Raw genomic sequence first — 27995 nt, 5'->3', positions numbered from 1 at the left:
CTTAAGGAAGGATTCCAAATACTTGGTGCGAATGCAAAGGCAGAATAGAGTAATTCCAAACGGTGCCGTATATGAACCCTCAACCACAAGGGAAGGGCTTCAAGACTAACATAACTCACATTGCTTCTGCTTCCTAATCTCTGCGCTCTACTCTGAATCCAGTCTGGTAATTATTCCGATCTTTGTTATTACAATTTTAATGTTTTCTATACAATTTTTTTCAAGTAAAGTGATCGGGTTTTGTATCTCTCGCGAATCGGTGTGTATTAACTTCCGAAGTTTTAAGCTGCCTAGAATCACGTTTTTGCATAACCCCATGGGATTTTCAGTTCTAGTCTCGATATAGCGCCATTTCTTGGAAAACCCCATGGGATTTGCGTACCACTTTTATGCTTTCTTCTTGCTATATGCACAATCTGAAATTGTTGAAATTTTTGGGAAATTTTATTGAGCTCTGATTTTAATGTGCCTTTGTTTTTAATTAATTCAACGTCGACCTTATGATTTTTTGTTTTATTGGCAATGGAGAAGAAATATAACTAATTGCAATGGCTGCGCGTGTGGCTGCACGGTACGGATCTAGAAGGTTGTTTAGCAGTGGCTCTGGAAAAATACTCAGCGAGGAGGAGAAGGCGGCAGAAAATGCTTACTTTAAGGTAGGGTGGGCCTGTGCATTGTCTTAGTCAAGACTCGGGCTTTTTGTGTGAAGGGATATATGTGATCTGAGACTATTTCTACAGGGTTAAGTTTTTAGTATTTGGGAAAGTTGCTCCGTAGCATCTGTGATGAGTTTTTATGCAAGCACAACATGATTCTGAAACATTATTAGAATTCATATTGAAACCAAATTTTGTAGAAAATTTGCTTTTAGCATGCTTTGCTATTAAAAAATATAATAGTCAGTTATGTTAGTACAGACAACTTTATGCATCATTTGAGTCATTATTTTCTAAAATGCATTGAAATTTTTTGTTTGTTTTACTAGTCTATTGAATTATTTGGATAGTCGTATCCAGTATGTTGTTAAGATCATTCGAATTGTTTCAGGTTCTAACTTCTAACATAAGGAAACAATTACCTAATCATTTTTGTACTCTGCTAATATTCAATTATAGTCTAATAGTTGTTCACAAAATATATTACTGTTCAACATCTTCGTCATGTTATTATTAAAAATATAATGGTATAGATCCATCTCTTTTGCCATATCAATCTATTACCGTGGAGAAAGTTCCTATCACTGGTGTCTAGAGTTTCCTTACATAAGTGGAGGTTTGTGCTTGACAGTAGCATACATGTTGGTGTTCATTTGTTTCTCATTTTGCAGAAAGCTGAGCAAGATAAGTTGGAGAAGCTTGCCCGCAAGGTATGTCTTAAATTATACCCTCTTAGTCTTTATGATTTATGTGCGATATTTGATGAACTTCTTGAGAGTATTTAATCATTGGATCAAACATTTTCCTGTGTTATATTTTCTGAATGTGGATGCTTAATGATTTTATTTGGTGGAAAATAGATGAATTAGACGGGAGTGACTTTTTTACACATTTCTAGGCTATTACACCCACCCAAAAAAGAAATACTAGAGCCAATCAACATATATGCCCGATCTGTTTATTGTATAAAGCTGTGGAAACTTGTAATGGGGTGTACAACACATTTTATAAGAAAGAAAAGTTGTAATCCCTTTATTTGGAAATTTTAGTGTCTGTGGCAGGTTCAGCGTAATTTGTTGGATCTTCATGAAGATTATTCTGTATACACAGATCATGACTTTGAACATTATTTATACACCTTTTCTTTTTCAGCTAACTTTTGGGTTAGATACTTTTTTAAAGTTATATTAAAAACCCATTGCATATTTTATCCTCCTCATGGCTCTATCTTAAAGTTCAAATAACTACAATGTTGATATTACTTTATATCCTGTCATTTTTCTCTGTTTGTGACTCTGTTTCTGTAACGTTTTCAAGAATTTTTCTCCAGTTGCTTATGCATTTGTTTGTCTATCCGAAGTCTTACTTTGAAGTTAATGGTAACTGTATCCTCTCATTTAGGGTCCTCAACCAGAAGCAAGCTCAGGGGGTTCAGTAATTGATGCCAAACCAAGTGGCTCAGGACACACTGGAGCATCAGCTGAAAGAGTTTCAACTGACAAGCACCGGAACTATGCAGTTGTAGCTGGCACCATAACAATTCTTGGGGCTCTGGGGTGGTACCTTAAGGGCACTGCAAAGAAGCCAGAAGTGCAGGATTGAACATTTCAGATGTTCATGTTCTCATTTTGGTATTGTTTGCAACAAGTAGCACAAAATAAATGACCACACTACTAACTAAGATTATTTTATTCTATGGCATTGTTATCACGAATTACGACTTTAATTTTTTATGTTTTACATGTTACTTATACTTTCTCATGCTACCGAGCATGACGAGCATCAAATTTTCTCCAATAATGACTGGTAGTTTAAGTGTCATTCACTAGCAGCGGGTGAGAGATGGTGAGGAAAAAGGAGTGGAGATTGTATGAACTTAATGTCAAGAGTGAAAGATATTTGGAATAGCTATGGAAGAGTAAATGAACCTTCATCGTAGATATAGTTTAAATTCATTTCGATTTTGATAAAGAATTTCTATATTAACTCCCTGAGGATGAGATGGGTATTTACTTATTTCCTAGTTTTAAATAACTAAAACATTTTTAATTTATTAGATAATTATAAAAATTATATTAATTTTTTGATAATTTATTTATATAATACACATTTAATCATTGTTATTTTTTATAATTATTTAATTTTTATGTTATTGTTATTTGATAATTTTATATGATATTTATATAATTATAATTTTTGTTTTCTATATTTAATGTTGGAGAAAAATAAATGTCTTTTTTTTCATTGTCGTTTCTTTTCATGTTTCCTTGATTCTTTCGATCCTGAGCCCGTTGGCATGAAAATACACAAATTGAAAGCATTAATCGATAGAATAGATAGAAAATTATAATTGGTCTAGTAAAGAGAGATGTTGATCTCTTCTCTTACAATACTTAATGTTTGTTGTCTTCTTTTAGGTTTTGATGATGAACTCCTTTTATAGATGCTCATAGACTTATAATTTTTATACTAAAATTAAGATTTATATCCTTAGTTATTTATCTTGGGTTTACTGTTTAATTTTTTAATTACATATTTATTCTTTAACTGTAATGAAATATTTTTATAATTATACATATATATATATATATTTATTTATTTATTTATTTGTTAATATGCTTATTACTTTATTCTTAATTAATCTTAAGTGATAAATCTTATTCTAAATATATATTTTCATTCATTACTATATTTATTTTAGGTTCGATTGACAAGATTTATCTTACGCCAGAGGTGAGGATCATATCCATCATCACATAACTTTCAAGCATAAGACTTAAATTTTAAGCGATAAGACTCCTCTAAAAGCAATTAAGTGGAGCTTATTATTATTGATATTATATCTAAGGTAATTAATATAAAACTTAACAAATGTAGAATATAAGGTGTTGTATAATTGAAATAAAAACTATAAGTTTACAGAAACACGTTTTGTACATGCAAAAATTAGTGACGTTTTTTACTTAACAAAATTTATACAAATCTACTTAAAAGAAATGTATAAAATTTATACAGATTATAAATATTGATATCTCCCTAATTTTCACTTATTTTCAATTTATCCTCATCCATCACTGACACTCGCACCAAGCCCACTAGAGAATCGCACGCAAATTGCGATGGGCAAGAAGGTAAAATGGAGCTGGAGTTCGGCGATAATCGGAGCAGCGTCGGCAGTGGCAGCCACCGCCCTAATCTCCGCCAAACCGAAGGACCCAACTTTCCACCTCATATCCATAAGCATGACTTCCCTCAAACTGAATCTACCTCTCCTGGACGCAGAGGTTCTCCTCACCGTCCACGTCACCAACCCCAACATTGCTCCCATCGACTACTCCTCCACCTCCATGTCCATCTTCTACGAGGGTTCCCTCCTCGGCTCGGCTCAGGTCCAAGCTGGCTCCCAGCCACCCCGCTCCTGCCAGCTCCTCCGACTTCCCGCCCGTCTCCATGGGCTCCAGCTCGCGCACCACGCCAAGCGTTTCCTCCAAGACGTCGCGCGTCGCGAGATGGTCCTCGATGCTAGTGTCGACATCGCTGGCATAGCCAGGGTCATGTGGTGGGACCACAACTTCAAGGTCCACGTCGACAGCCACGTCACCGTTGATCCCGTCTTTCTCGACGTCATTGATCAGGAGAACACCTCCGAACTTGAAGTCTTCACCACCGCTGCAGCGTAAGCCTGTTAGGAGTGTAAACTCTGTAACTGTAATTGTTGTATTCTGCAATTGAATTAGATTTTTCAGTTTAGGTTTTGTTTATGCCTTTGAGATTCAACCAATTATTCCCTTTCTCATTTTCTGCGGACGCATTATTTTCTATGCTTCTAAAGCAAGCTTATAATCTATTTTGAAACCAATGATTGTGGAAAGTTGCTTATAGCAGGCATTGTTATCAAGAAATATGATGCTCAGTTATGATATTACAGCATCCTTATCCTATGTTCATTGGAAATTTTATTGTCTAATGATTTCGTTGTGGCTTTGATTAATATAATACATCCATATGTTGTGATGGTACACTCAATTACTGTAGATAGAGATGCTTGCTCTCTATCAATATCAGTAGACGATTGTTATTGATGATGGCAAGAGAAGCTTGCGCTCGAGGTATGTTTTTGAATTTTACTCTTTTATTCTCATGATTTCAGTACAATATGTAATGAAGTACTTGAAAGTTGAAAGTATTTAATTCATGGGTCATCAAAGCATTGCTCTGCATTTATTTTCTGATCGGGTGTGTTCAATGATCTATGACTGACTTGGTTTTTCATTTAAAACCCATTACACAAAAAAGGAACTCTAAAAAGGCAGTCAATGCATATGCCCAACCCCATTTAGGGCCTATTTCGACTAGTTTGGTTAATAATCTCAGGAAAGAAAAAATAAGAAAAATTTGTAAGATAAAATGAACTTGTGCAAAAGTTAATTTGTAGAGGTTCTTTTATATAACTTTTCTAAATTTCTATTTTTAACTTATGTGTAAGTTAATTTATTTTTTTCTTATTTTTCTCTCTTGCAAACAAGGACTTATGGAAGAATTCATCTAAAATACTAATGTTGCTTTTGAAGTACAATAAGCTACTATGGATAAACAATAAATAAATTTAACCCGGGAGGAAACTTGTAATGGGATATAGAACACTGTTAGAAAAGCTGATTGGACCATGTGGTTCTCTGTTAGGAGTCGCCTTTCCAACCACAATCACCTAGTTTCAAAACCTGCAAGCAGAGGGAGAACACATTATAAAAAGAAAAATCCACTATCTCTTTATTTGGAAATTTCAATCTTGCGTATGATAATATATTCAGCGTAAATTATAAAATCGTGGCATGAAGGGTGTACTGTACATTCATTGATATAGATATACTTGGCTACTCATTAAACAACCATGAAGAAATACATTCATCAAGTTATTGAGTTAATTAGTCTATTACTGAACCTATGTACAGTCTGATAAAATACTACCATTGTTATGTAACTTGATTACTATTTGCGAGTGCCAGAAAATGGTCCATCATGCATTGTATGAGTCAATGAAATGTAATTCTAGATAAGGACCCGTAAGGAGAAAGGAACAACATACTTTTTTTGACAATTGGTGATGGGTGAAACGGGAACTCAAACAATGAGTTAATTGGCATAATTATTCCTATGTGGATGACTTTCTATCTATGTAAATTGTCTGCCAAAAATTGTCCTCCCTAATGTGTATGCATTTGTTTGTCTATTAATACATGCTTTGAACCAAATGGTAACTATATACTAAACTTTAGGATTCTCAATCAGAAACAGAGCAAGATGCAGGCTCATGGGATACCAAAACAAGTGGCTCAATACCTGCAGGAACATCAGCTGTCAAGGTTTCAACTGATAAGTACCAGATTTATGCTACCAACTAATAACAACTAACATTTCCGATAAAAAAAAAGTACTGGATTTATGCAGTTGTGGCTTCTAGTAACAAATTCGTGGAGCTTTTGGTTGTTACCATAAATGTTTTGCAAACAAAGTTGAGACGACCTATTAGTCTGCGATAGGAAGAAGCGGCATCATCATCAAGAGGTTGACGAACATGTTGAAGACGAGAGGAGTGAGCCATGGGTGTGAGAGCAGGGGAGCAGTCTAACATCCCTGTCTCATGAAGGAGATCTAGGATATATTTTCGTTGACTCAAATGAGACCATTGTGATTTCGAGCCATTTCGAAACCTAGGAAATATGTGAGATCACCAAGGTTCTTGATGCATAAGCGAGAGTGGAGTTCCAAGGACAAATTCCTCCTTATTTTTGGCAGTTAGGACAGTGATCATTGACCAACTTCAGGAGTGATAGTTGGATGCACCTATAACAGGACTAACAAGAGATATAGCTGGATTCTCATTTGGGTGCAGAAAACAAGAAAATCTGCATAAGACTAACGAGAGAATCCTTAAAAAAACTCTAATACCATTTTAGACCCCATATTCTAACTTCTACACATATGATATGCATTCAACATTGAGAAATGTAAACAGATAAAGAAACATATGGTTCATGAATGTTGTTGAAGAGAGATATTATTAAAAAAAAAAGGAAGAAAAAGGGTTTGTGCATTACATTTCAACGTAAAAGATAGAAGATATATAGAGGCATGCAGGACATTATAAACCAAATAACGGTCAAAGGCCCAGAAAAGAGAAAGCTAGGGTCTCTAAGAGCCAACATCAAACACTTGTAAAACACTAAGCTAGGGAGAAGCGCCAAGCCATGTGAAAGCAACATTTAGTTACAGCTAAATTAATGCAAATCTGTCGGCTTCTCAACATAGTCTTATTCGGTTTCATTATCTCAACCTCTCTCGGCAACAACAACTCTGTGGTTCGGTACCATCTATATCTCAATTTCTCGGTCTTGTATCATTTGTCAACTTCATTCTTGAAATTTCAGACTTCTATTGGCTTTACCTTCTTGACATACCGAGGTGATTAATAGTCAGGAAGCGTTCACCCAAATGAATCACAACTACACCCTTCAACACGTCAATCAAGGGAATGTTCACCGAAGTGAACCCTACCACACCCTTCAACAGGTCGGTCAAGGAGCCTTTAATCAAATGACAATCCGAGAATTGAAATGCTCGATTTAGGAGACCGACCACAAGCCTGACTCATATATCTCGAAATAGGTATAAACATGCAATGAAATGTATACGTAGCTCAAATTAGCTTTACTGAAATTCATTAAACTTATCACTAATAAAATAAACTATGTGAATAAAAATACTCATTGCAAAAGAGATCAACTCCATCTTATCAAAGGGATTGGAAAATGTGAAGTCTAGAGATACAAACATGAATAGGATAGGGACACAAAGATATAACTAAATTGAAAAAAATATAAGACATAGGACACAACTTGTATGCATATATTTGTTTCAAACTATCAACTAATACATTTTTAACTAACAAAAAAATGAATTTAATCTATTTATCTAATATCTAAAAAATGAAAAAGTAGGAATCATATAATATTTTTTATTTACTTTTATAATCATAATCGAAACTTATATAATAAATTTACAAGTTTGTGAAGTTTTTAGAAAATTATTGGATTTATAATTATAATGTAAGACAAGAATCTTGTAGAAACTTCATTGCAGTACATGGTTTCTTTTTACTTTTATGACTGATGTTACTTTAAATCTCTAGTTAAACTAGTTTGAGTTAATTTACTTTGGTGATGTTTTCTTCTTTTTCTTCTTTTTCTCACTTTTTCTTCTTTCTCCTCTCTTTCTTTATTTTCTTTTTCCTTTCTCTGTTTTTTTTATCGTTCTCTTCTGTTTCTTCTTTTTCTATATTATCTTTTTCTTCTTTTTCTCTATTTTCTTTCTCCTCTTTTGTTCTCCTTTCTTTTTCTTTTTTTTTCTCTATTTTCTTTCTCGAGTCTTACTTTCTTTTCTTTCTCTTGTTCTCTTTTCACTTTCTAGTATTGACAATGGAATAAATGACACAAAACACAATTAATTTTGTGATGTGTCCGAAGGTTGGGTTTCGTTTCAAACTCTAATTTCTAATTGAATGAAGTTTAATGTAGAACACATTTTATAAAATAAAAAGATTTGTCCCTCTTTATTTGGAAATGTTCTTTGTCACATCTTGTTCAGAGATGGTTACAAAACCAGCATGCAGCAACAACCATACTGTATAAAGGAATGTGTTTCATCTTCTGGACGTGGCAGCAGCAACATTACTTTTTCTCATATTTAATTAATTTATAATAAATATTTCATTAAATTTAATAAAAAAAATTATTCATTTTAATTATAACGATACACAATCATCTATCTATATATATAATCCTCTGACATTTATTTATTCACATTCGTTTCTTCTCTGTCTTTAAACTTGCATTTGTTTCAACTCTTTCTCCATTTTCCTCTCTTTTTCTTCTTTCTCCTCTCTCTATTTTCTTTATTATTACGTAAGACATGAATTTTGTAGAAACTCCATTGCAGTACAAACACTATTTCTTTTTACTTTTATGACTGATACTCATTTTAAATCTCTAGTCAAACTAGCTTGGGTTAATTTACTATGCTGATACTCTCTTTTTTTCTCTTTTTTTCTCTCTTTTCTCACTTTTTCTTCTTTCTCCTCTCTTTCTCTATTTTCTTTCTCCACTCTCACTCCCTTTTTCTTCTCTTGCTCTCTTTTCACTTTCTAGTATTGGTAATGGAATAAATGACACAACACACATTTAATTTTGTGATATGTCATTTATAACCGAAGGTTAGGTATTGTTTCAATCTCTAATTTATAACCAAAGGACGTTTAATGTAGAACACGTTTTATAAAATAAAAAATGTTGTCACTCTATGTGAAAATGTTATCTTGCTCTCGGGTGGTGGCAAAACATGCAGCAACAACATCACGGTATAAAAGATTGAGATTCATCTTCTGGGTGGGGCAGAACCTGCAACAACACTGTATACATGATTATGTTTCTTCTTCTGGGTGTGGCAGAACCGCAACAGCAGAACCTGCAGCAACAACATTACTTTTTACTCATATTTAATTAATTTATAATAAATATTTCATTAAATTTAATAAATATTTCATTAAATTTAATAAAAGAAATTATTCATTTTTTAATAACGATACACAATCATCTATCTATATATATCACCCATTGACATTTGTTTCTTCACATTAGTTTCTTTTTTTTGTCTTTAAGCTTACATTTGTTCCACTTTTTCTCTATTTTCTTTTTTCTCTCTCTCTTTTTTATTGTTCTCTTTGTTTTTTCTTTTTCTATATTTTCTCTTTTCTTTTTCTTTATTTTCTTTCTTTTTTTTCTCTATTTTCTTTCTCGTCTCTCGTTCTCTTCTTTTTCTCTATTTTCTCTCCCCTCTTTTACTCTGTTTTCATTCTCTTGTTCTCCTATTACTTTCTAGTATTGGTATTGGAATAAATTACAACACGCACAATTAATTTTTTAATAAACGCGAGCAACGTAATGTTCTTCAAAAGTTCTTGGAATTATTGAAGACTTTCACGAATATGTAAATACAATAAGCGTGTCTCAAATAAATAAAATAAAAAAATAAATAAATAAGACATTTTAAATATAACATATAATAATGTCTGCAAATATTATAACATAATTAAATCTCTGAGCACCAGGGACAGAAGCCCCTCCACTTGGACAATAACATAACAAAAAGAGGCCAATGAGTATTTCATTTTAATGACAAAATGGGATGTTGTTTTCTTTTTCTCCTTTTCCTCTCTTTTTCTTCTTTCTCTTCTCTCTATTTTCTTTATTATTATGTAAGACAAAAATCTTGTAAAAACTTCATTGCAGTTCATACACAGTTTCTTTTTATTTTTATAAATCCTCTAGTCAAACTAGCTTGGGTTAATTTACTATGGTAATGCTCTCTTCTTTTTCTCTCTTTTCTCACTTTTTCTTCTTTCTCCTCTCTTTCTCTATTTTCTTTTTCCTCTCTCTGTTCTTTATCGTTTTCTCATGCTTGTTCTTTTTCTCTATTTTCTTTCTCTTCTTTTTCTCTGTTTTTTCTCCACTCTCTATTTTTTTTCTAGTAATGGTAATGGAATAAATGACACAAGACACATTTAATTTTGTGATGTGTCATTTATAACTGAAGATTTGGTATTGTTTCAAGCTCTAATTTCTAACCAAGGAAGTTTAATGTAGAACACGTTTTATAAAACAAAAAAAGTTGTCACTCTATGTGGAAATGTTCTTTATTGCATCTTGCTCTAGGTGGTTGCAAAACATGCAGCAGCAACATCACGGTATAAAGGATTGAGGTCGAGGTATGCCCTTGAATTTTACTCTCTTATTCTCAAGATTTCAATACAATATGTAATGAAGTACTTGAAAGTTGAAAGTACTTAATCCATGGGTCATCAAAGCATTGCTCTGCATTTGATTTATGACTGACTTGGTTTCCCATTTAAAACCCATTACACACAAAAAAGGAACTCTAAAAAGGCAGTCAATGCATATGCCCAACCCCATTTAGGGCCTATTTCGACTAGTTTGGTTAATAACCTCCTTCCAGAGAAAAAATAAGAGGAATTTGTAAGATAAAATGAAGTTGTGCAAAAGTTATTTTGTAGAGGTTCTTTTATATAACTTTTCTAAATTTCTATTTTTAACTTATGTGTAAGTTAATTTATTTTTTCTTATTTTTCGCTCTTGCAAACAAGGACTTATGGAGGAATTCATCTAAAGATACTAATGTTGCCCTTGAATTTGTTTTTTCACATTCGTTTCTTTTTTTGTTTTTAGGCTTGCATTTGTTTCCACTATTTCTCTATTTTCTTTTTCCTCTCTCTTTTTTATTGTTCTCTTTTGTTTTTTCTTTTTTTATATTTTTTCTTTTCTTTTTCTTTTTTTTTCTCTCTATTAATAGTGTCTAGTAATATTATAGCATAATAAATCTCTGAGCCCCCTGGAGATCTCTCCCTTCACCTTATCGGATGATAGCTTGGACAACAACAAAACAAAAAACAAAAAGAGGTTAATAAGTATTTTATTTTAATGAAAAAATGGGCTGAGGGTTTGAAAGTTTCTTTTTTTTTTTAGTTTTGAAAATAAAAATTATTAAAATACCCTTAACCTTAAAAGTTAGAATTCATAATATATAAGGATATTTTTGTTTACTAAAACCCGGTACACATTGCTAAAATGTACCCACTGAAAAACAGGTGTGTTAGTAAACTTTTATATATATATATATATATATATATATATATATATATATATATATATATATATATATATATATATATATATATATATATATATATATATATATATATATATATATATATATATATATATATATATATATGTTTTGGAGGCGGGGAATGTATTCATAATATTGTTTTCATTATTATTTTTATCTATGCTATATTTTTATTTATTTTTATATGAAATAAAATATTATGTCGGAGTATTTAATGCATTAGAATATTATGTGATATTAAATTATTTAGTTTATAACGTTCAAATTTTTTCTCTCATTTTTTAATAGTTTTCTTTTTTCTCTCTTTTTCTTTTGCAAAATGACTTATTATTACTGTTCAATAGTTCATCCGAGTGAAATTAAATTCAATTTTTCTAAAAAATATCCTAAAAATTTACAGAAAAGAATGACCAATCAAGCTTTTTATAAAAAAAATATATTAACAAAATGAATAAAGATTTTAAGCCTATAGCATAATAATAAAATATTCTTTTTTCTATTAATTTTACAGTATCATAAATATTACATTTAATACATATTCTATCATATTAAATATAATATATAATTATTATAAATTTACATTTAATATAAGATTAATTATATTTTTCTTCATATTTTTAATATTATGTGTTTTCAGTTTTTCATCCAACTTTAATTATATTTAATTATATTTCGTTCTTTCTTCTTTTAAAAAATCACGGATTTAATTTTTCACAACGAATATCATATCGTTTGTTTTTTTAGTGTGGCAAATTGTGTTTCAAGTCTCAAACTTGTTTAAGACATGTATATTATGTCTTCAAATCTGCAAGATATCTGAATAACTCGGTAGGTAGAAAGTTCAGATAACGTGATAAGGTGCTTAAAGAACTAAAATAGCTTGACAGAAAGTCCGGATAGCGAGGTAAAAATGCATGGAGAGTTCAAATAAGTCAATGCAAAGTTTAGATAGGTCGATAAAGTGCATGGAAAACTCATATAGCACGACAAGTTTAAGACTATAGGAGTAGACATCATTAAAGGTGTGATTGAAATGTTATCTATTAATAAAATAAAAAATATTTTGTGCAAATATCATGTGTTTTTTTAGCCAGAGCTTGTTGTGGTTTACATCTCACTCCAACACCTAGGAGATTTATTTTCTCATAATGGATGGGAAGAAGTTAATACAAGGAAGGAACTTTATCTCCTAATCCTTTAATGATGTTCTTTATAGTACAGAGGAAATAGATGAGAAGACTTTCTAAAGTCTCTCTAAACCTGTCTAGAAAGTCTAGTGAAAAGTATCCAAAAAGGTTCTCTGAAATAAAGAGGAAATTTTGTTTTTATAGACAATGACAATGTGGCTTTAGCGGTGGCATTCATGGCTTCATTTGTGAGATTTCCTCCCAAGGTGGGTTTCCTTTATAGCTTAGGCTTTGTGTTTTTGTGTTGAAGCCTCTTAAGATTACCTCTAAGTGAATGATTCTTCATGGCTTTAACCTCAGGTAAAGGCTTGAGGTTTCTTTCTAAGGCGAGTTTTCTCCGTGTGACTCAAGCCTCAAATTCCACGTTGCAACCACACTTAAGTCAGTTTGTTGTGTTTTGGTCATAATTCCTTTGTTTTCTTCTTATTACATCTGTGACTCTCAAAGTTTATCAAAACCTGCAAAACAAGTAAAATTGAAGTGATTAACATTGAATTTTAACATAATCAAAACAAGACAAGTGCCAAATTATAATCAAAGCTAACTCATATTAGACCCTTATCAATAAGTCTACAATAGAACATAAAGCTAAGATACTTCACACATAAATCTAATCATGTAATTAACTACACCAATAATATCACAACAATAACACGATATGAATGAACCAAAAAACACGAACAATGGAGAAATTAAATTATTTATGCAATTAAACTCAATGATTTCCCAAAACTTTCAACCAGAAATGCCATCCTTCCCATTAAAACTAGGTTTCATCTCCAACATTCAACATTGGCTCCATTCAGTTTCAAACAAAACACTTAATCAAAACATAAAAATTATATTCAATTAAAATTACATCAACAAAATTAGAAAACTCCAAATCCCATAACCCTTCAAATTCAATTCACCATCACTCTCTCTTGAAACAACAAACATTAGAACCCAAAACCATAAAGATAGGAAAAATTGAAACAAAGGGAAATGGAGTAGACGAACCTCGTCGGTGTTGCCAATATTGTGAGTTCCATGACGATCGTGAACCTAAGCAGGGGAAGGGTCGCCAGGGAGGAGTGGTCAATGCGATAACGAAAACATATAAAAAAAGTATCGGCAGTAGTGAGCAAAGTAGGAGGTGCTCGCGGTGTTCAGGTAAATGAGTAGTGAGCAAAGTGAAGATGACCTAGTAAGATCCTCAGTTGTGAAGATGACAACAATTAAAACTACGACAATTACAACAAAGTGGAACTTACCCCACACTGTTGTCGTTTGCACCAGAGACACGACCTAGAGACAGCTAAATCTTTAGCGACTTTCAAGTTAGTGAGCTCTTTGACTTTGATCTACCCTAACGAATATTGTCTTGCCCAAATCAAGTTAGTAACTCTCTGACTTTGACTTTGTCCAACAAGTATATTATCGCCCATCGAATCTACATAATTATGCAAAACATAATTTTGTAACTTTATAACCTTACAAATCAGTCCAACAACAATTGATGGTAAAAACATAGTGACTATCAAATTGTACATTACTCAATGACTCAATTAATCTCAATCACAATATTTAACCAAACAATATACCAAATTTCAAAATACAATTCAAGTAAACCAAATTAAATTTTAACTCAACTCCACATCTCATATTTCATTATTTTTAACTAATTTATAATATTAGAGTATTGAATAGATAAATCTATAATATTTTTCTCTCTTGAAATATCTTCTTCTTTATCACTATCTACAATATAATAAAAAAATGTTAACTAATAATATTGAACCACAAAATAATAAATAATTAAATTAAATTAGGTGAGTTGGTGAGCCAACCCGGCTCACCACGGCTTCAACCCGGTGAGTTGGATTCTAAGTGAATCAAGTTGAAAACTAGTCCGCATAAAAAAATTACATTTTTTTCAAACTCAACCCGGTTCAAACTCCTGGTAAGCCGGATTAGCCCGCAGGTTACAATTCATTTTGAGAGCACTACTTTTAGGTGTAGATTAAACTTATGTCTCCTTTTTGTTGTGTCTACTTGGTAATCCTCCATCAAAACACTCATCAATTATATCAAAGTTCAATGGATCTTGAGTAAATATTTTAAAAATGCCAAAACATATATACAAATATTTTAGGATGCCACATACACAAAATATACTAAAATTAAAATAATAATTACTTTTTATATATTTATATATGAAACAAAAGTTGGGGGTACAAAGCCCCCTGTATTACTAAAAAGTTATGTCCTTGATGGTTAACTTTGGTGATTGACTCAAATGAGTTTTTGTATCTAAAGTCTTTCTAACAGAGGAGTATCTAAAGTCTTTCTAACAGAGGAGGCAAACATGTCCTATTAAGGTGAGGTGGTACCAGAAGTAGTCAATAAGTAGAGCTTTTAGTATTTTTAATGATGAGCTTTAATATTTGTTATATTCACATTATTAGGATATAAATTAGTGCGATAGATTATATTTCATACACTTATATTGTCACATGAATTATATTAAGAAGAAAATATTTAATTAAATCATATTATATATAAATTATTTTTAGATCATTAAGTATTAAATAAGATTAAACTCGTAGTCATAAATATAGTTTAAATAATTTATCTTCTAACTTGTAGTCACAGACTTGATTCTAGAAGGCTTTTATTTCTATCATAACATTGTTGAGGGTCTTTCTTCTTGCACTCTGATCTTGTGTCCTGCGAAGCAAAATCATTATTGACCTGAATCTCTACCACTTTTTTCTTGAGTCTCTCAAATCATCAACAAGTATAAACCTACCACTCGTTTAGTTCAACCAATCATTGATTAATGATTTTAAAAAAAAAAAAGTTGAAAGACAGTTAGAATTTTGACACAAACAAGGTTAAAAATGAATTTTAGGAGAAAAAATACATTTGTATATAGTTTCTATTATTAATAAAAAATTATAATTAATTTATAAATTAGAATCTAAATTGATATTTAACATTAACTATCAAAATTTTCAATACTTTCTGTTATTAGATTCTAAAATTGTCACTGATTTAAAATCTAATAATAGAAAAGTAACTAATATAATTGTCACTGATTTAAAATCTAATAATAGAAAAGTAACTAATATCTTAATAACTAATCTTATATAAACTGATTTAAACTTTAATTTATAATCAAAGGCAATATAACATACCATGAAGAAGGGATCAAGAAAAAAGGTAAAACTAGAAAAAGAACACAACTTACACAAATATTAATATGTTCCAATAAATATAAAGACAAATGCAAATTCAAAAGTGAGCATGAAAAAATACATGAATTAAAAGAAATTGAAAGATTATAATATAACAAGGGATGCCATGGCAAATAATGAGAACAGGATTTTGATTAAGTTTTCAATATGATAGTTTTCACCTTCTTTCTAGCAAAACATATCTACCAGAAAAAACAACTTTGAACAACTTTGAACTTACCAGCACATTGTAGTGATCAGTCATCATTGCTATGTGGCCAACAACAGAAGCCGTTTCTGTAGATTACAACTTGTAGTTTCAATTACACTTACAAAAAGATCTACACAACATTAATAAATCAATTTGTGATAGCTAGAAGCAAGAAAAAAAAGTAGCACTATCAGCAAATGAAGATAATAAAAACAATAACACTAATATAAAATGCCAAATTATCAATAATGAAATGAAAGGGAAATGACAGATTGGAATTATGGGAATAAGATACCATGATAACAGTACACATTACTGATTATAAAAAAAAGGTATGATTGTTCTAAACCCATCTCATTAGCAATACTCGTGATTAAAAGAATGTACAAGAATAAGAAACCATGCTATGGCAACTCTAACCTTTTGCTGTAAACAAGAATAAAAAACAGGTTGCAAGTTCACCAAGAAAGTGTATGATAAGTCAAGAACAATCAAATTTGGAAGACAAAATAAAGATCGAAGACTTTCTAATACAATTGATGGGCATGATATCAATATCAATGACTCAATCAGTGGGCATGAGATAGTTGTAGCAGACAAGCAGTCATCAGTTAGTTGGCTGAAATTCCAAACAATAAAAAGTCAATCAGCATTGCAGAAGAAAGAGTCTAGAGATGTTTAGAGAAAACCATTAACAAATGTTTTAGAAAGGATAAATAGGAAAATAATGTATAGATGACCTACAAAAGGAAGCATCGAGAGATGTTAAGAGTGGACAATTAATGAATGCTTCAGATAGTACACCACATCCTTTCAACTCAACTGAAACCATATAAGGTGCTTTAATGCTGAGTGTACTCAATTTTGGACATATTCCTAAATTGAGAGATGAAAGACCAACCTGACAAGTGAGGCATGAAAAGAAAATACTTAGCCTATAGCTTATGTAAATCAGATTAACAGAAGTTCATCTCATGCAAAACAGAAATGTTCTCTACGGGGGAGCAAAACCTAGATAGCAGTCAGGAAAACAAACAACCAGAAAACTTCATATTTTGTAGTTCATATCAATCTTCAGTAGTTACACACATTTCATAATTTCCACAAACGCAACTCAACATGCTTACAACCACAATTACAGTACAACCGTAAGACAATTATAATTATTAAACATACGCATCATACAATTCAAACAAAATACAACTAGCTCCCCTTACCTTGAAGTTAAGCAGTATAGTTAACTAGAGTGCTCTCACCGTGCCCTTCACAACGAGGACCCAAACAGTGCCCTACAACCACCTAAATGGACCTAAGGCTCAAGTCATGAAGAATCTGTAAGAAAAAAAAAGACCTTATATCTCAAGCCAAGAGGAGGGGGGGTTGAATTGGATTAACCATTTTTAATGATTTTTTTGAAATCTTTATAAGTTATTGGTTTCTTGAAATCAATAAACAAATAGTAATGAATCAATAAGTAGAGAAAGAGTAGAGATAATTTAACATTAACCACTTCTCAACTTAATCCCAACTTTTATTCATTGAGCTCATCCTTCTCTTCTTCTTCTTTTTCTCCTTTTCTTCTCTTTTTCTTCTTTCTCTTCTTTCTATTTTCATTATTATTTTGTAGACAAAAATCTTGTAGAAACTTCATTGCAGTACATACACTATTTCTTTTTACTTTTATGACTGATGCTCCTTTTAAACCTCTAGTCAAACTAGTTTGGATTAATTTATTATGGTGATTCTCTCTTCTTTTTCTCTTTTTTTATCACTTTTTCTTCTTTCTCCTCTCTTTCTCTATTTCCTTTTTCCTCTCTCTGTTCTTTATTGTTCTCTTCTTTTTCTCTATTTTCTTTCTCTTTTTTTTTCTCTATTTTCTTTCTTTATTTGTTCTCTATTTTCTTTCTCTTCTTTCGTTCTCTTTTCTTTCTCTTTGGTTGGTCCACTGAGTTTCACTAGAAATCAGACACAACATTCTTTGGATGGAAGACGCCCAAGCCATTTGGAAAGATCTCAAATCAAGATTCTTCCAAGGAGATTTGTTGCGCATCTCCGAGCTGCAAAGAGACGCTTCTTCCCTAAAGCAAGGAACATACACCGTCAATGAGTTTTACACTAAGATGCGCATCATATGGGATGAGTTAGAGAACTTTCGTCCTGATCCAACCTGCACTTGTGACGTTTAATGCTCCTGCAAAATGCTCTCAACGATCTCACAAAGAAAACATGAAGACTGACATTGCAATTTCTTTGTGGCCTGAATGAGCAGTATGGTAATATCCAATCCCATGTCCTCTTACTGGATCCTATACCCCCGTTTCCAAGATCTTTTGCTATGTCATGCAGCAGGAAAGACAATTAATGAATAATAGTTTCCTAAATAGCCTTGAACCCAAAACTGTCAATGTAACTATGGGCACTATTGTTTGTTCTTTTTGTGGCAAGAATGGCCACACCGATACGGTGTGTTTCAAGAAAAAATGGGTTTCCTACAAAACTGGGCATACGGTTGATGTTTGCTATAGGAAACATGGATATCCACCCGGTCACGAATTCGACAATGGTAAAAGTCTCCTCTCAAGAAGCCAAGAACCTACCAATGACACTCCGGGAGACAATTTTGACCCTGAAGTGCGCCTTACTAAGCAACAATATCATGCCCTCATGGCTCTCATCAACCCTACTGCGGATAATGCCTCCAACCCTCAAATCGGTTCCATGATTTTCAGTTCTCAGGACCCAGGTAAAACCATTTTAACTTTTGACTATGCTGCTGCAATAACTATCACAACATGGATTTTAGACTCTAGTGCCACTGACCATGTTGTTTCTTCCCTTAAACACTTCCATTCCTATGATCCAATTAGACCTGTCATTATTAATCTTCCCAATGGCATCACCACCAAAGCCACCCATAAAGGAAACATAAAGTTTTATGATATACTTTGCCTAACCAATGTTCTTTATATCATTGAGTTTTCCTATAATCTCATCTCTATATCTAAAATGGTTTTGCATAATAATGTTTACCTAAGCTTTACTAATTCTCAATGTTTTCATCCAAGATTCAATAACACACCACAAGATTGGTTTAGTTGATCTACACGCTCGTCTGTATGTCCTTCATGGCCTTGCCATCACTGTTGCTCCTTGTGTGCATTCTGTCAGTTCACAACAATCACTCCTTGCTGTCAACAACAACATTTGGCACAACCGCTTAGGCCATTTATCTGATAAGAGACTGGAGGTTCTTAAACAGAAATATCCCTGCATTAACTATAGATCAGACAATTGTAATGCCTGCCACATTGTAAAACAAAAGAAATTGCCTTTTACTTCACATAACTCTGTTGCTTTACATGTTTTTTTATCTTATACATATAGATATTTGGGGTCCCTGTTCCAATGCATCCATCCATTCTCATAGATATTTTTTAACAATTGTCGATTATCATACTAAATACACATGGGTTCATTTAATGCATGACAAATCTGAAACAAGAAATCACATTTTGCATTTCATATCTTATGTTAAAAATCAGTTTCAAACCGCTATTAAAATCATAAGATATGATAATGAGCCTGAATTTGCTATGCATGACTACTTTAGTTCTCAAGGGATTATTCACCAAACCTCCTATAATGAAACCCCTCAATAAAATGGGATTGTTGAAAGAAAACACCAACACCTTTTAAATGCCACTAGCTCCTTGCTTTTTCATTCCAAACTTTCTACTCAATTTTGGACATATGCACTCAGTTATGCAACTCTTCTCATTAATATCATGCCTACTCCCCTTCTCAATAAGAATTCTCCATATGACAAACTTTATCACAGCTTTTGATATCACTAGACTTAGAGTTTTTGGCTGTCTTTGCTACACCAACACCCTTCAATCTCATAGAAAGAAACTTGATATGCATGCTACTGCTGGTGTTTTCCTTGGTCTTCATCCAACCACTAAAGGATATATAACTTACAGTCTTGCAACTAATGATATTCAAATCTCTAGAAATGTTGTTTTTGTGAAAATGAATTTCCTGATATGGCATCCACTACTTCACTACATTTTGCTTTACCTCTACCTTTACATCATAATACCATCCTGCATGATACTGATCATCCCACTCCCCCTGTTCCTCATAACTCTTCTTCTCTTAACAATGAAGAGCATTTAGACAATACGTTTATTTCTCCTAGGTGATCTATTCATACTAGAACTATGCCTGCATACCTCAAAGACTTTCAAATAGCATCTTATAGTACTTTTACCAACAAATATCCTATTGAACATGTGCTTAGTTTTCATAAACAATCTCCTGCGTATAGACATTTTATCTCTTCTATAGACAACATCCACGATTCTACTGACTACAAAGAAGCCATCCAACATGAACATTAACGTGCTGCTATGCAAACCGAACTCACTGCCCTCGACCAAAATCAGACTTGGACTCTCACTACTCTCCCTTCCCACAAGCAAGCAATAGGCTGTAAATGGGTTTATAAGACCAAGCACAAAGCCGATGGCACCATTGATAAATTCAAGGCTCGTCTTGTTGCTAAAGGATATACATAATTGGAAGGTATTGATTATTTTGACACCTTCTCACAAGTTGCCAAACTTACAATTGTTCTGTTAGTTCTCTCATTGGCTGTTGCAAAGAACTGGCATCTAAGGTAATTATATGTCAACAATGCCTTTTTACATGGAGATTTACATGAGGAAGTCTACATGCATCCACCATCGGAACTCATTATATCCAATCCCAACCAAGTATGTCTCTTACACAAATCACTTTATGGCTTGAAACAAGCAAGCCAGCAATGGTATGAAAAGTCTCCTCTTTCCTTCTCTCTCATGAATTTATTCAAACATCTGGTGATCATTCTTTATTTACTCACCACAAAGGTGACACCATCACCATCCTCTTAATCTGCGTTGATGATATCATTCTTACTGGTAATAATATACTTACAATTGATCATATCACTAATCCGTTAAATGAGCAATTGAAAATAAAAAACATGGGTAACTTGTCTTACTTTTTGGGTTTCGAGGTTGCTCGAAACTCTGTAGGAATTCATCTCTCACAATGAAAATATGTACTAGATCTTCTGCAAGAAACTGGGATGCTAGTCGCTGCTCCGTCAGTACGCCCATGAATTTCTCTACAAAAGTCTCCTCCGAAGGCCAGCCGCTTGAGGATCCCTCTGCCTTTCGTTGTTTGATTGGGCGCCTCATTTATCTCACGAACACACGTTCTGACATCACTTATGTCGTTCGTCGTTTCAGCCAATACGTTGCATCACCAACTCAAGCTCATCACCAAGCCGCCTTTCGCATCCTCCGCTACATAAAAAACACCCCTGGACAAGGCATATTTCTCAACGCAACCAGCCCCTTTACACTTAAGGCTTATAGCGACTCTGGCTGAGCTTGCTGCCCTGACTCAAAAAAATCCACCATTGGTTACATTGTGTACCTCGGCGATTCACCCATTTCCTGGAAATCTAAGAAACAATCTTTTGTTTCTCTAAGCTCCTTTGAAGCAGAATACCGTGTCCTTGCCCAAACTGTATGCGAATTCAATGGCTCAGTCACTTCATGAGCGATCTTCACCTCCTTTCTCACAACTTGCCACTATCTTCTGTGATAACCATTCTGCCATCAAGATTACCACTAATCAAGTTTTCCATGATTGATTGCCACCTCATCCGTGAGAAAGTCCAGCAAGAAATTGTCAAATTGCTTCCCATACATTCCACCCTTCAACTTGCAAATATCCTCACAAAATCGCTTCCTCCTTCTTCCTTCCACCACATTAATTCCAAGCTCAGCACCATAAATATCTATGCCAAGCTTGAGGGGACTGTTAGAATACACCCACTGCATTTATCACCATCTGTTTCTTTACCGCTTCTTTTCTTCACCTCAGTGTATATATATATATATATATATATATATATATATATATATATATATATATATATATATATATATATATATATATATATATATATATATATATATATATATATATATATATATATATATACTTGTCTTTCTCTTCTGTCAACACCACACACGTTCATTTTCTTAATGACATTTGTTTCAATGAGTCATCCTGATACTTCTCTTCATGGGTATGGGTATAAGGGTTGTATACTGATCACTATTAGAGTATCTATGTGAACTTAAAGTCACGACGTACCTAATAATCCTTACACAATTGATTTTTTTTATTAAAAGCAGAAACTTGGTTATATTTCTAGATTTAGTTAGCTTATTTTTTAATAGATGGTTTAATATGTTATGACGTCTCCAGAAATTATTTTGTTATATTTATAGACTTTTATTTATTTATTTACTTTTATTTTATTTGATTGAGACGTTTATCTTGTATAATTCATTGTCAATGTAATGATTTTGCAATCTGAGAGGAAAAAACAATCTTTTCTTTTGAGGATGCATTTACTATGAACGATATTGTTGCTTACGGTATTCGTTAGTGGATGTGATGTTCTATGTAGGTGAAATTTTTTCCTAGGTTAACTGGTTAAACCATTTAAAAAATTAATCATACATCTCTTTTTTAAATAAATTAGGATAATTCAAAAAATATTTTCATATTCAAAAATATGCTGTGAAAAATTATATTCAAAAGATACATTCTCGAATGTGTATTTTATAACTCATTTAAAATTTTGTAATATCTTTCAAATTGTATATATTCAGAATTAAATTAAAATAAGATAACTTGTGCCCACCACCACCAGAGGTGCAGCGCTGAGGTGAAGAAAGTGGACACTGACAAGGTATAAGAAAATAAAATAGAAATAAAATTATCATTTCATCAATTAATCAAAAACTATGGAAAGTATAGAAAGAAAAAAGGAAGATGAGGAAAGAATCGTCCCTTTAATATTATGATAAAAGCTACAAGGTAATAGAGATTGCAGGTGAATCGAACAGTCAAGTTTGTATAAAAATGCATCTTCAAAAGGAAATCATTTTTTTTTCTCTCATTGCAGAATTGTGTAATATTTTTAATAAAAAAAATTGGTGTAATTTTCATCAAATGTTTCACTATAAATAGGATTACATGTTTTTTTCTTAAATATTTTTAAAAATTGTGTTTTATTTTTAAATTAAGTACATACTTATTTCATTTCTAGTTATGTAAGACGTTTTCTTACACAAACGACACATAAATATTATTATTATAACAATTTTAAAAATAATTTAAATAAAAAAGTATATTTAATATATATATATATATATATATATATATATATATATATGGGTTTGTTAACGCGTGTACGTCTGTTTTTCAGTTGGTATATTTTAGCAATGTGTACCAGAATTTAGTAGACAAAAATACTCTTATATATTATGGATTCTAAGTTTTAAGGTTAAGGGTATTTTAATAATTTTCATTCTGTAGTTCCAATTGAAAAAATCAGAAACACTTGCCGTTAAACAATCTTAAAAAAGGGATTTTATAATGAGTTTTCATCTCAAGCTGTTAAACAGTTTCTTACAAAAAATGATTTTATAATGAATTTTCATTTTATAATTTTTGTCTTATCTAATTTTCACAAGTATAATGACATCAAAGGAATTGGTAATTACCCTGGAAAAAAAATCAGAAACACTTGTTGTTAAACAATTTCTTATAAAAAATGATTTTATAATGAGTTTTCATTTTATAATTTTTGTCGTATATAATTTTATCTAATTTTTACAAGCATAATGACATCCGAAGGAATTGGTAATTGGCCTTGAGGGTTTTTTTAGAAATGATAATTCAACATATGCAGATGATGAAATTAGAGTGAAGATGGTGAAATTGAAGAGATCTTGAATGAACCTTTGCCTGAAGGTGAATATGTCAATTACTCAACACTTTACAAAGACAAATGGTTTAATGACAAGTATTTCTAATTTTTTTAATTGAGGCCACAGTAGGCATGACAGAGAAAATGTTGGAGTGAGAGACATGAAAGAGAAAGGATTGAGAGGAATGAGAGAGGTGGGTAAGGGTTTCAAGGTTTTTTTTTTTAATTATTAAAATACCATTAACCTTAAAAGTTAGAATCCATGATATATAAGAGTATTTTTGTCTACTAAAACCCAATACACATTGCTAAAATGTACCAACTGAAAAACAGGCGTACGCGCCTTAACAAACCCCATATATATATATATATATATATATATATATATTCAATTTAACTATTAAATTAAAATTTTCATATTATCATAATTATTTATGTAAAACTTTATTAAAATTGAACAATATACAATAATTTACATTTTAGTATAATTAAAATATGTTATATCAATTTTATTTTATAAAATAATATATTAAATAATTTTATTTTATATTAATACAAAATTTTGTCTATGTAACCAGAAATAAATTTTCAACTATATATTTTGAAAGCAACATAATTTAATTGAAAGATGTCTATAAATTTAATGTTACATTATTTAAATTATCTCTCTATTCTTTGTAAGAACCTGATTATTCCATTCTCTCTCTAAAAACCCAAATTTTTCCATTCTCTACCTTCTCTCTACACAACCTCCTCCTTCTCTCTTCCAAATCTCCTCACTACACCGGTTGATCTCTGATTAGGTGGTGGAAGATCAAGTTAGTGAAGAAAGTCTTCAAGAGGTAAGGGAAGCTAGAATACTTTCTTTAGATTTATTATGTGTTGTTTGTATGGGTTGAATTATGTATGATTTGGTTGTTTGGAAACTGTGTTGTACTATTTGGAATTGATTTGGATGAGTTTGGATTGCTGTAATTGACCAATTGGAAGTGATTTATGTGTGAAATTTGGTATGTCTTTGGTTGGAGAGAAATTTGGAGTTGGGTTGTCCGTTAGGTCATTTTGAGAGGAAGTGAGGTAGTGATTTTGGACATTTGAGGTCTAGAGTGCAACTGGACTATTGGGACAGTTTTAGCTACTGGATTGTGACTTGTTTGAGTCACTAAATTGATCAAAATAGGTGCAAAGTAGTAGAATTGGATTTGGGTACCTAAGTTGTGGAAATTGGTGTTTTAGAGTTGAATTTGAGTATGAATCACTTTAGAATGGAAGTAGGAATGTTTATAATCATTTAGGTAAGTCCAATCAAGTATAAAACAAGAATTAAGGGTGTTAGAAGTTGATAAAAATGGTTGGAAATGGTCAAGGGGAAGTTCTGCCATCATTATGCAGAATTTTGCAGAACGTTAAAAACTGACCGTTCGTCCATTTCTGATTTGAACGTTCGGTCATGTGCTGGGTGAGTAGCGTTCGGTCATGTGCTGGGTGAGTAGCGTTCGGTCATGTGCTGATTGAGTGACGTTCGGTCAAATGTTGGTTTGGCATTAAGTCATTTAATGTTTGTCCTTAATAGCGCTCGGTCATTGGATTAGTAACGTTCGTTGATGTGCTGGCTAGTAGCGCTCGATCATATGTTGGTGTGGCGTTAGGACACTTAGCGTTCGGTTTGGATGACGCTCAATCTCAGGTAGCGCTCGGTCATAGGCAACATTTGGTATTGATGGTATTCGGTCTTCTGGGGAGCGTTCAGTCTTAATGGATAAACTTAATAGCGTTCGGTCGTAACGGGTGGACTGGATAGCGTTCGGTTTAGTGGAGGATCTTGATAGCGTTCGGTTAAGTGTTGATTTAATAGTGTTCGGTTAGGCTTTGATCTGGTATCGTTCGGTCTTAGTGAATGGATTGATAGCGTTCGGTTTTAGTTGAACAAATAGTGTTCGGTCAAATCATGGTTTAGTTAGCGTTCGGCCTTGGTAGTGCTTATTCTGTATGAACGCTTGTCCTAATAGTGTTCGGTTAGTGATAGTGGCATATTTTACTATGAATTCAGTATTGAATTAGAGAAAATATCAACTCTTTCTCATCCTTTTTGCCTTGTAAATCCTAGTTTTCATTTAGTTTAAGAAGTGGTTTCATCTTAAGTTTTAATTAGATAAATTGATCATTAACCCCTTCATTTATATAAGTGAATTAGTTGGAAGATGTCTCTGCATCAAATGAAGAGTGCTGGAACCAGGGAAAATAAGAAAACAGCAAAAACAACAAAAATATGAAGAACCAGAATTCGGTAAAAGTTAGCTGGAGCGCCCTTTTTCCATGGGCGCTAGAGCTAGCCTACACCAGGATTGGACTCAGCTGGAGTGCCCCCTACAAAAGGGCGCTGGAGCGCCCCCTACAAAAGGGCGCTGGAGCGCCCTTTTTCCTATTTTCGTGCGCTGGAGCGCGGTCTCAAGCGCGCCTGCTGCTGATTTGGCAGATTGGGTTTATTTAAAACCAAATTAGAAGGGCTTTGACATCTTTGGCAGCCCATACACAAATTCTCTCAATTGGAGCGTCCAGAGGCGAGCTAGGAGCTGTGGGAACAACCCTTCTTCATCCTTGGGTCTTCCTCCTTCTTCCATTTCCACCATTGTTGTAAGCTTAAGCTCTCCATTCATGGAGAGCTAGTTTCATTCTTGTTGGGGATTGATGTAACCACAAATCTCTTATGTAATTACAATTGTTTTGAATGATTATATGCCTCTTTCATTGATTGTTAGTGTTTAATTCCTCTACTTAAAGCTTGTATGAGTAATTCAACCATATCATGATTTTAGGGTTTCTTGATATTGAAAAATATTGGGTGAATCTAGAACTGGATTAAACACCTAAAGGAAATTGTATCTAGGGATAGAACTAGGACCTTTGGTTGTCTTGAATCTCAATTCTTAAAGCGGATGAACTTGTTAGGTTTTCCAAGGGATTGGAGTTTAAGAAGTAAGTCTAGGCTCTCTCTACCAAGGGATTGGGTTTGAGTAAATTAGAAGATTGACATTGGCTAATTAATGAAGAGGAAGTGATTTTCTATACATAAGAGTGAAGTAGGTGAAATCAACCCCCAACAATATCATTCCATATCATTTCTAATCTTTCCATTTCTAAGTGTTTGCGTTATCAAAGATCACTTTTACCATTTACGTTTTATCTTTATTTTAATTGCATGAAAAACCCAAAAACATGGAATCATTCTTTAGTCTAAGTTAATTAGAAATTATACGATTGTCTAGGACACGAGTCTCTTGGGAAACGATACCCGGTCTTACCGGTTTTATTACTTGAACGATTCGGTACACTTGCCGAAGTCTCAACAAGTTTTTGGCGCCGTTGCCGGGGATCCGTGTTAAACTAGACTTTTGTGTGATTTTTAACCGATTTAGACTCTATCCTTTTGTGTATAATTTTCTATTTTGTTGTAATTACCGATTTTATTACTTGAACGATTCGGTACACTTGCCGAAGTCTCAACGGTTAGGTAGCATTCGGCAAAGCTCGTAGCGTTCAGTCTTACTAGCGCTCGATCTCAGTAGTGCTCGTTATGTACTAGCGTTCGTCCAAATAGTATTCGTCTAGAGCTTGTAGCGTTCGGCCAGGCCCATTAGCGTTCGGCCAAGTTCAATAGTGTTCGGCCAATCTCAATGGCGTTCGTCCACTTTTACAGTCTTAGCGAACGTTCGGTCCTTGCCAGTTAGTGAGTTTTATTGGTGATGTTTTCTGTTCGGCTGATGTTTCTATTCATTACAGTATGCTATTTTAATTAATTATTCTGTGTTGCTTTAAGGGTGTATGTATGCATTATCATGTGAGTATTAAAGTGAATGGGTATGTGATTCAATGTGATGGAAAGTATGTGGTTTTACAAGTATGGTTAATGGACGTAATTCCATGGTCTTCAAGGAGAGGATACATGGTGGTGCCCTTATTGTGTATGGAATGATTTGCATGGGAGCTCAGTCTTGCGGGTTATCCTGAAACTCCAATGGTCTGTCATTCTCAAGTAGAGAGGATTGATTCATGTGGTGAGGAGTAGCAGGAGGTCCTAGTCTTGGAGGCTTCCAGTATGCTCCAAGGCGCGGAACGGACTAA

General features: G+C 32.9%; 3 protein-coding genes and 1 long non-coding RNA gene across 5 annotated transcripts; 3 read left to right on the top strand and 1 right to left on the bottom strand.

Moving 5' to 3' along the window:
* The first annotated feature begins 8 nt into the window (after nucleotides 1-8).
* On the top strand, nucleotides 9-2477 carry LOC108338972 (uncharacterized protein At2g27730, mitochondrial). 2 transcript variants are annotated; one of them, XM_017576065.2, is made up of 4 exons: nucleotides 9-166; nucleotides 532-656; nucleotides 1328-1366; nucleotides 2058-2477. In XM_017576065.2, exons 2-4 carry the CDS (start codon nucleotides 549-551, stop codon nucleotides 2256-2258), a joined length of 348 nt encoding a protein of 115 aa, XP_017431554.1. In that variant the 5' UTR covers nucleotides 9-166; nucleotides 532-548; the 3' UTR covers nucleotides 2259-2477. The 2 variants fall into 2 exon arrangements, with proteins under 2 accessions (XP_017431554.1, XP_017431555.1); XM_017576066.2 differs by having other exon boundaries at nucleotides 29-166; nucleotides 529-656.
* Nucleotides 2478-3727: 1250 nt separating this feature from the next.
* Nucleotides 3728-6124, top strand: LOC108338989 (uncharacterized). Its single transcript, XM_017576102.2, has 2 exons — nucleotides 3728-4765; nucleotides 5946-6124. The coding sequence occupies exon 1, from the start codon at nucleotides 3776-3778 to the stop codon at nucleotides 4334-4336; it is 561 nt and encodes a 186-aa protein (XP_017431591.1). The 5' UTR covers nucleotides 3728-3775; the 3' UTR covers nucleotides 4337-4765; nucleotides 5946-6124.
* A 6369-nt stretch (nucleotides 6125-12493) lies between these two features.
* On the bottom strand, nucleotides 12494-17241 carry LOC108340555 (uncharacterized). Its single transcript, XR_001833227.2, has 4 exons — nucleotides 16775-17241; nucleotides 16061-16649; nucleotides 13601-14033; nucleotides 12494-13059 (listed from the first exon to the last, which is right to left on the bottom strand). It is a non-coding gene; the product is annotated as an uncharacterized LOC108340555 (long non-coding RNA).
* A 1201-nt stretch (nucleotides 17242-18442) lies between these two features.
* LOC108340554 (uncharacterized) lies at nucleotides 18443-19746 on the top strand. Its single transcript, XM_017578017.2, has 2 exons — nucleotides 18443-18773; nucleotides 19096-19746. Exons 1-2 carry the CDS (start codon nucleotides 18443-18445, stop codon nucleotides 19455-19457), a joined length of 693 nt encoding a protein of 230 aa, XP_017433506.2. The 3' UTR covers nucleotides 19458-19746.
* The last annotated feature ends 8249 nt before the right edge of the window (nucleotides 19747-27995 follow it).

Source organism: Vigna angularis, chromosome 5 (assembly GCF_016808095.1).
Source record: "Vigna angularis cultivar LongXiaoDou No.4 chromosome 5, ASM1680809v1, whole genome shotgun sequence".
Classification (NCBI taxonomy): domain Eukaryota; kingdom Viridiplantae; phylum Streptophyta; class Magnoliopsida; order Fabales; family Fabaceae; genus Vigna; species Vigna angularis.
The sequence above is the reverse complement of the archived record's forward strand: the minus strand, read 5'-3'. Positions and strand labels throughout refer to the sequence as shown.

What these genes read in the sequence shown, in the direction of transcription:
- LOC108338972 (XM_017576065.2), top strand. Translation starts at nt 549, where the DNA reads ATGGCTGCGCGTGTGGCTGCACGGTACGGATCTAGAAGGTTGTTTAGC. An exon ending in CAGAAAATGCTTACTTTAAG is followed by an intron (nt 657 to 1,327) that starts GTAGGGTGGGCC and finishes CTCATTTTGCAG; the next exon opens with AAAGCTGAGCAAGATAAGTT. An exon ending in TGGAGAAGCTTGCCCGCAAG is followed by an intron (nt 1,367 to 2,057) that starts GTATGTCTTAAA and finishes CCTCTCATTTAG; the next exon opens with GGTCCTCAACCAGAAGCAAG.
- LOC108340554 (XM_017578017.2), top strand. Translation starts at nt 18,443, where the DNA reads ATGGGCACTATTGTTTGTTCTTTTTGTGGCAAGAATGGCCACACCGAT. An exon ending in TTTCAGTTCTCAGGACCCAG is followed by an intron (nt 18,774 to 19,095) that starts GTAAAACCATTT and finishes TTTTCATCCAAG; the next exon opens with ATTCAATAACACACCACAAG.
- LOC108338989 (XM_017576102.2), top strand. Translation starts at nt 3,776, where the DNA reads ATGGGCAAGAAGGTAAAATGGAGCTGGAGTTCGGCGATAATCGGAGCA.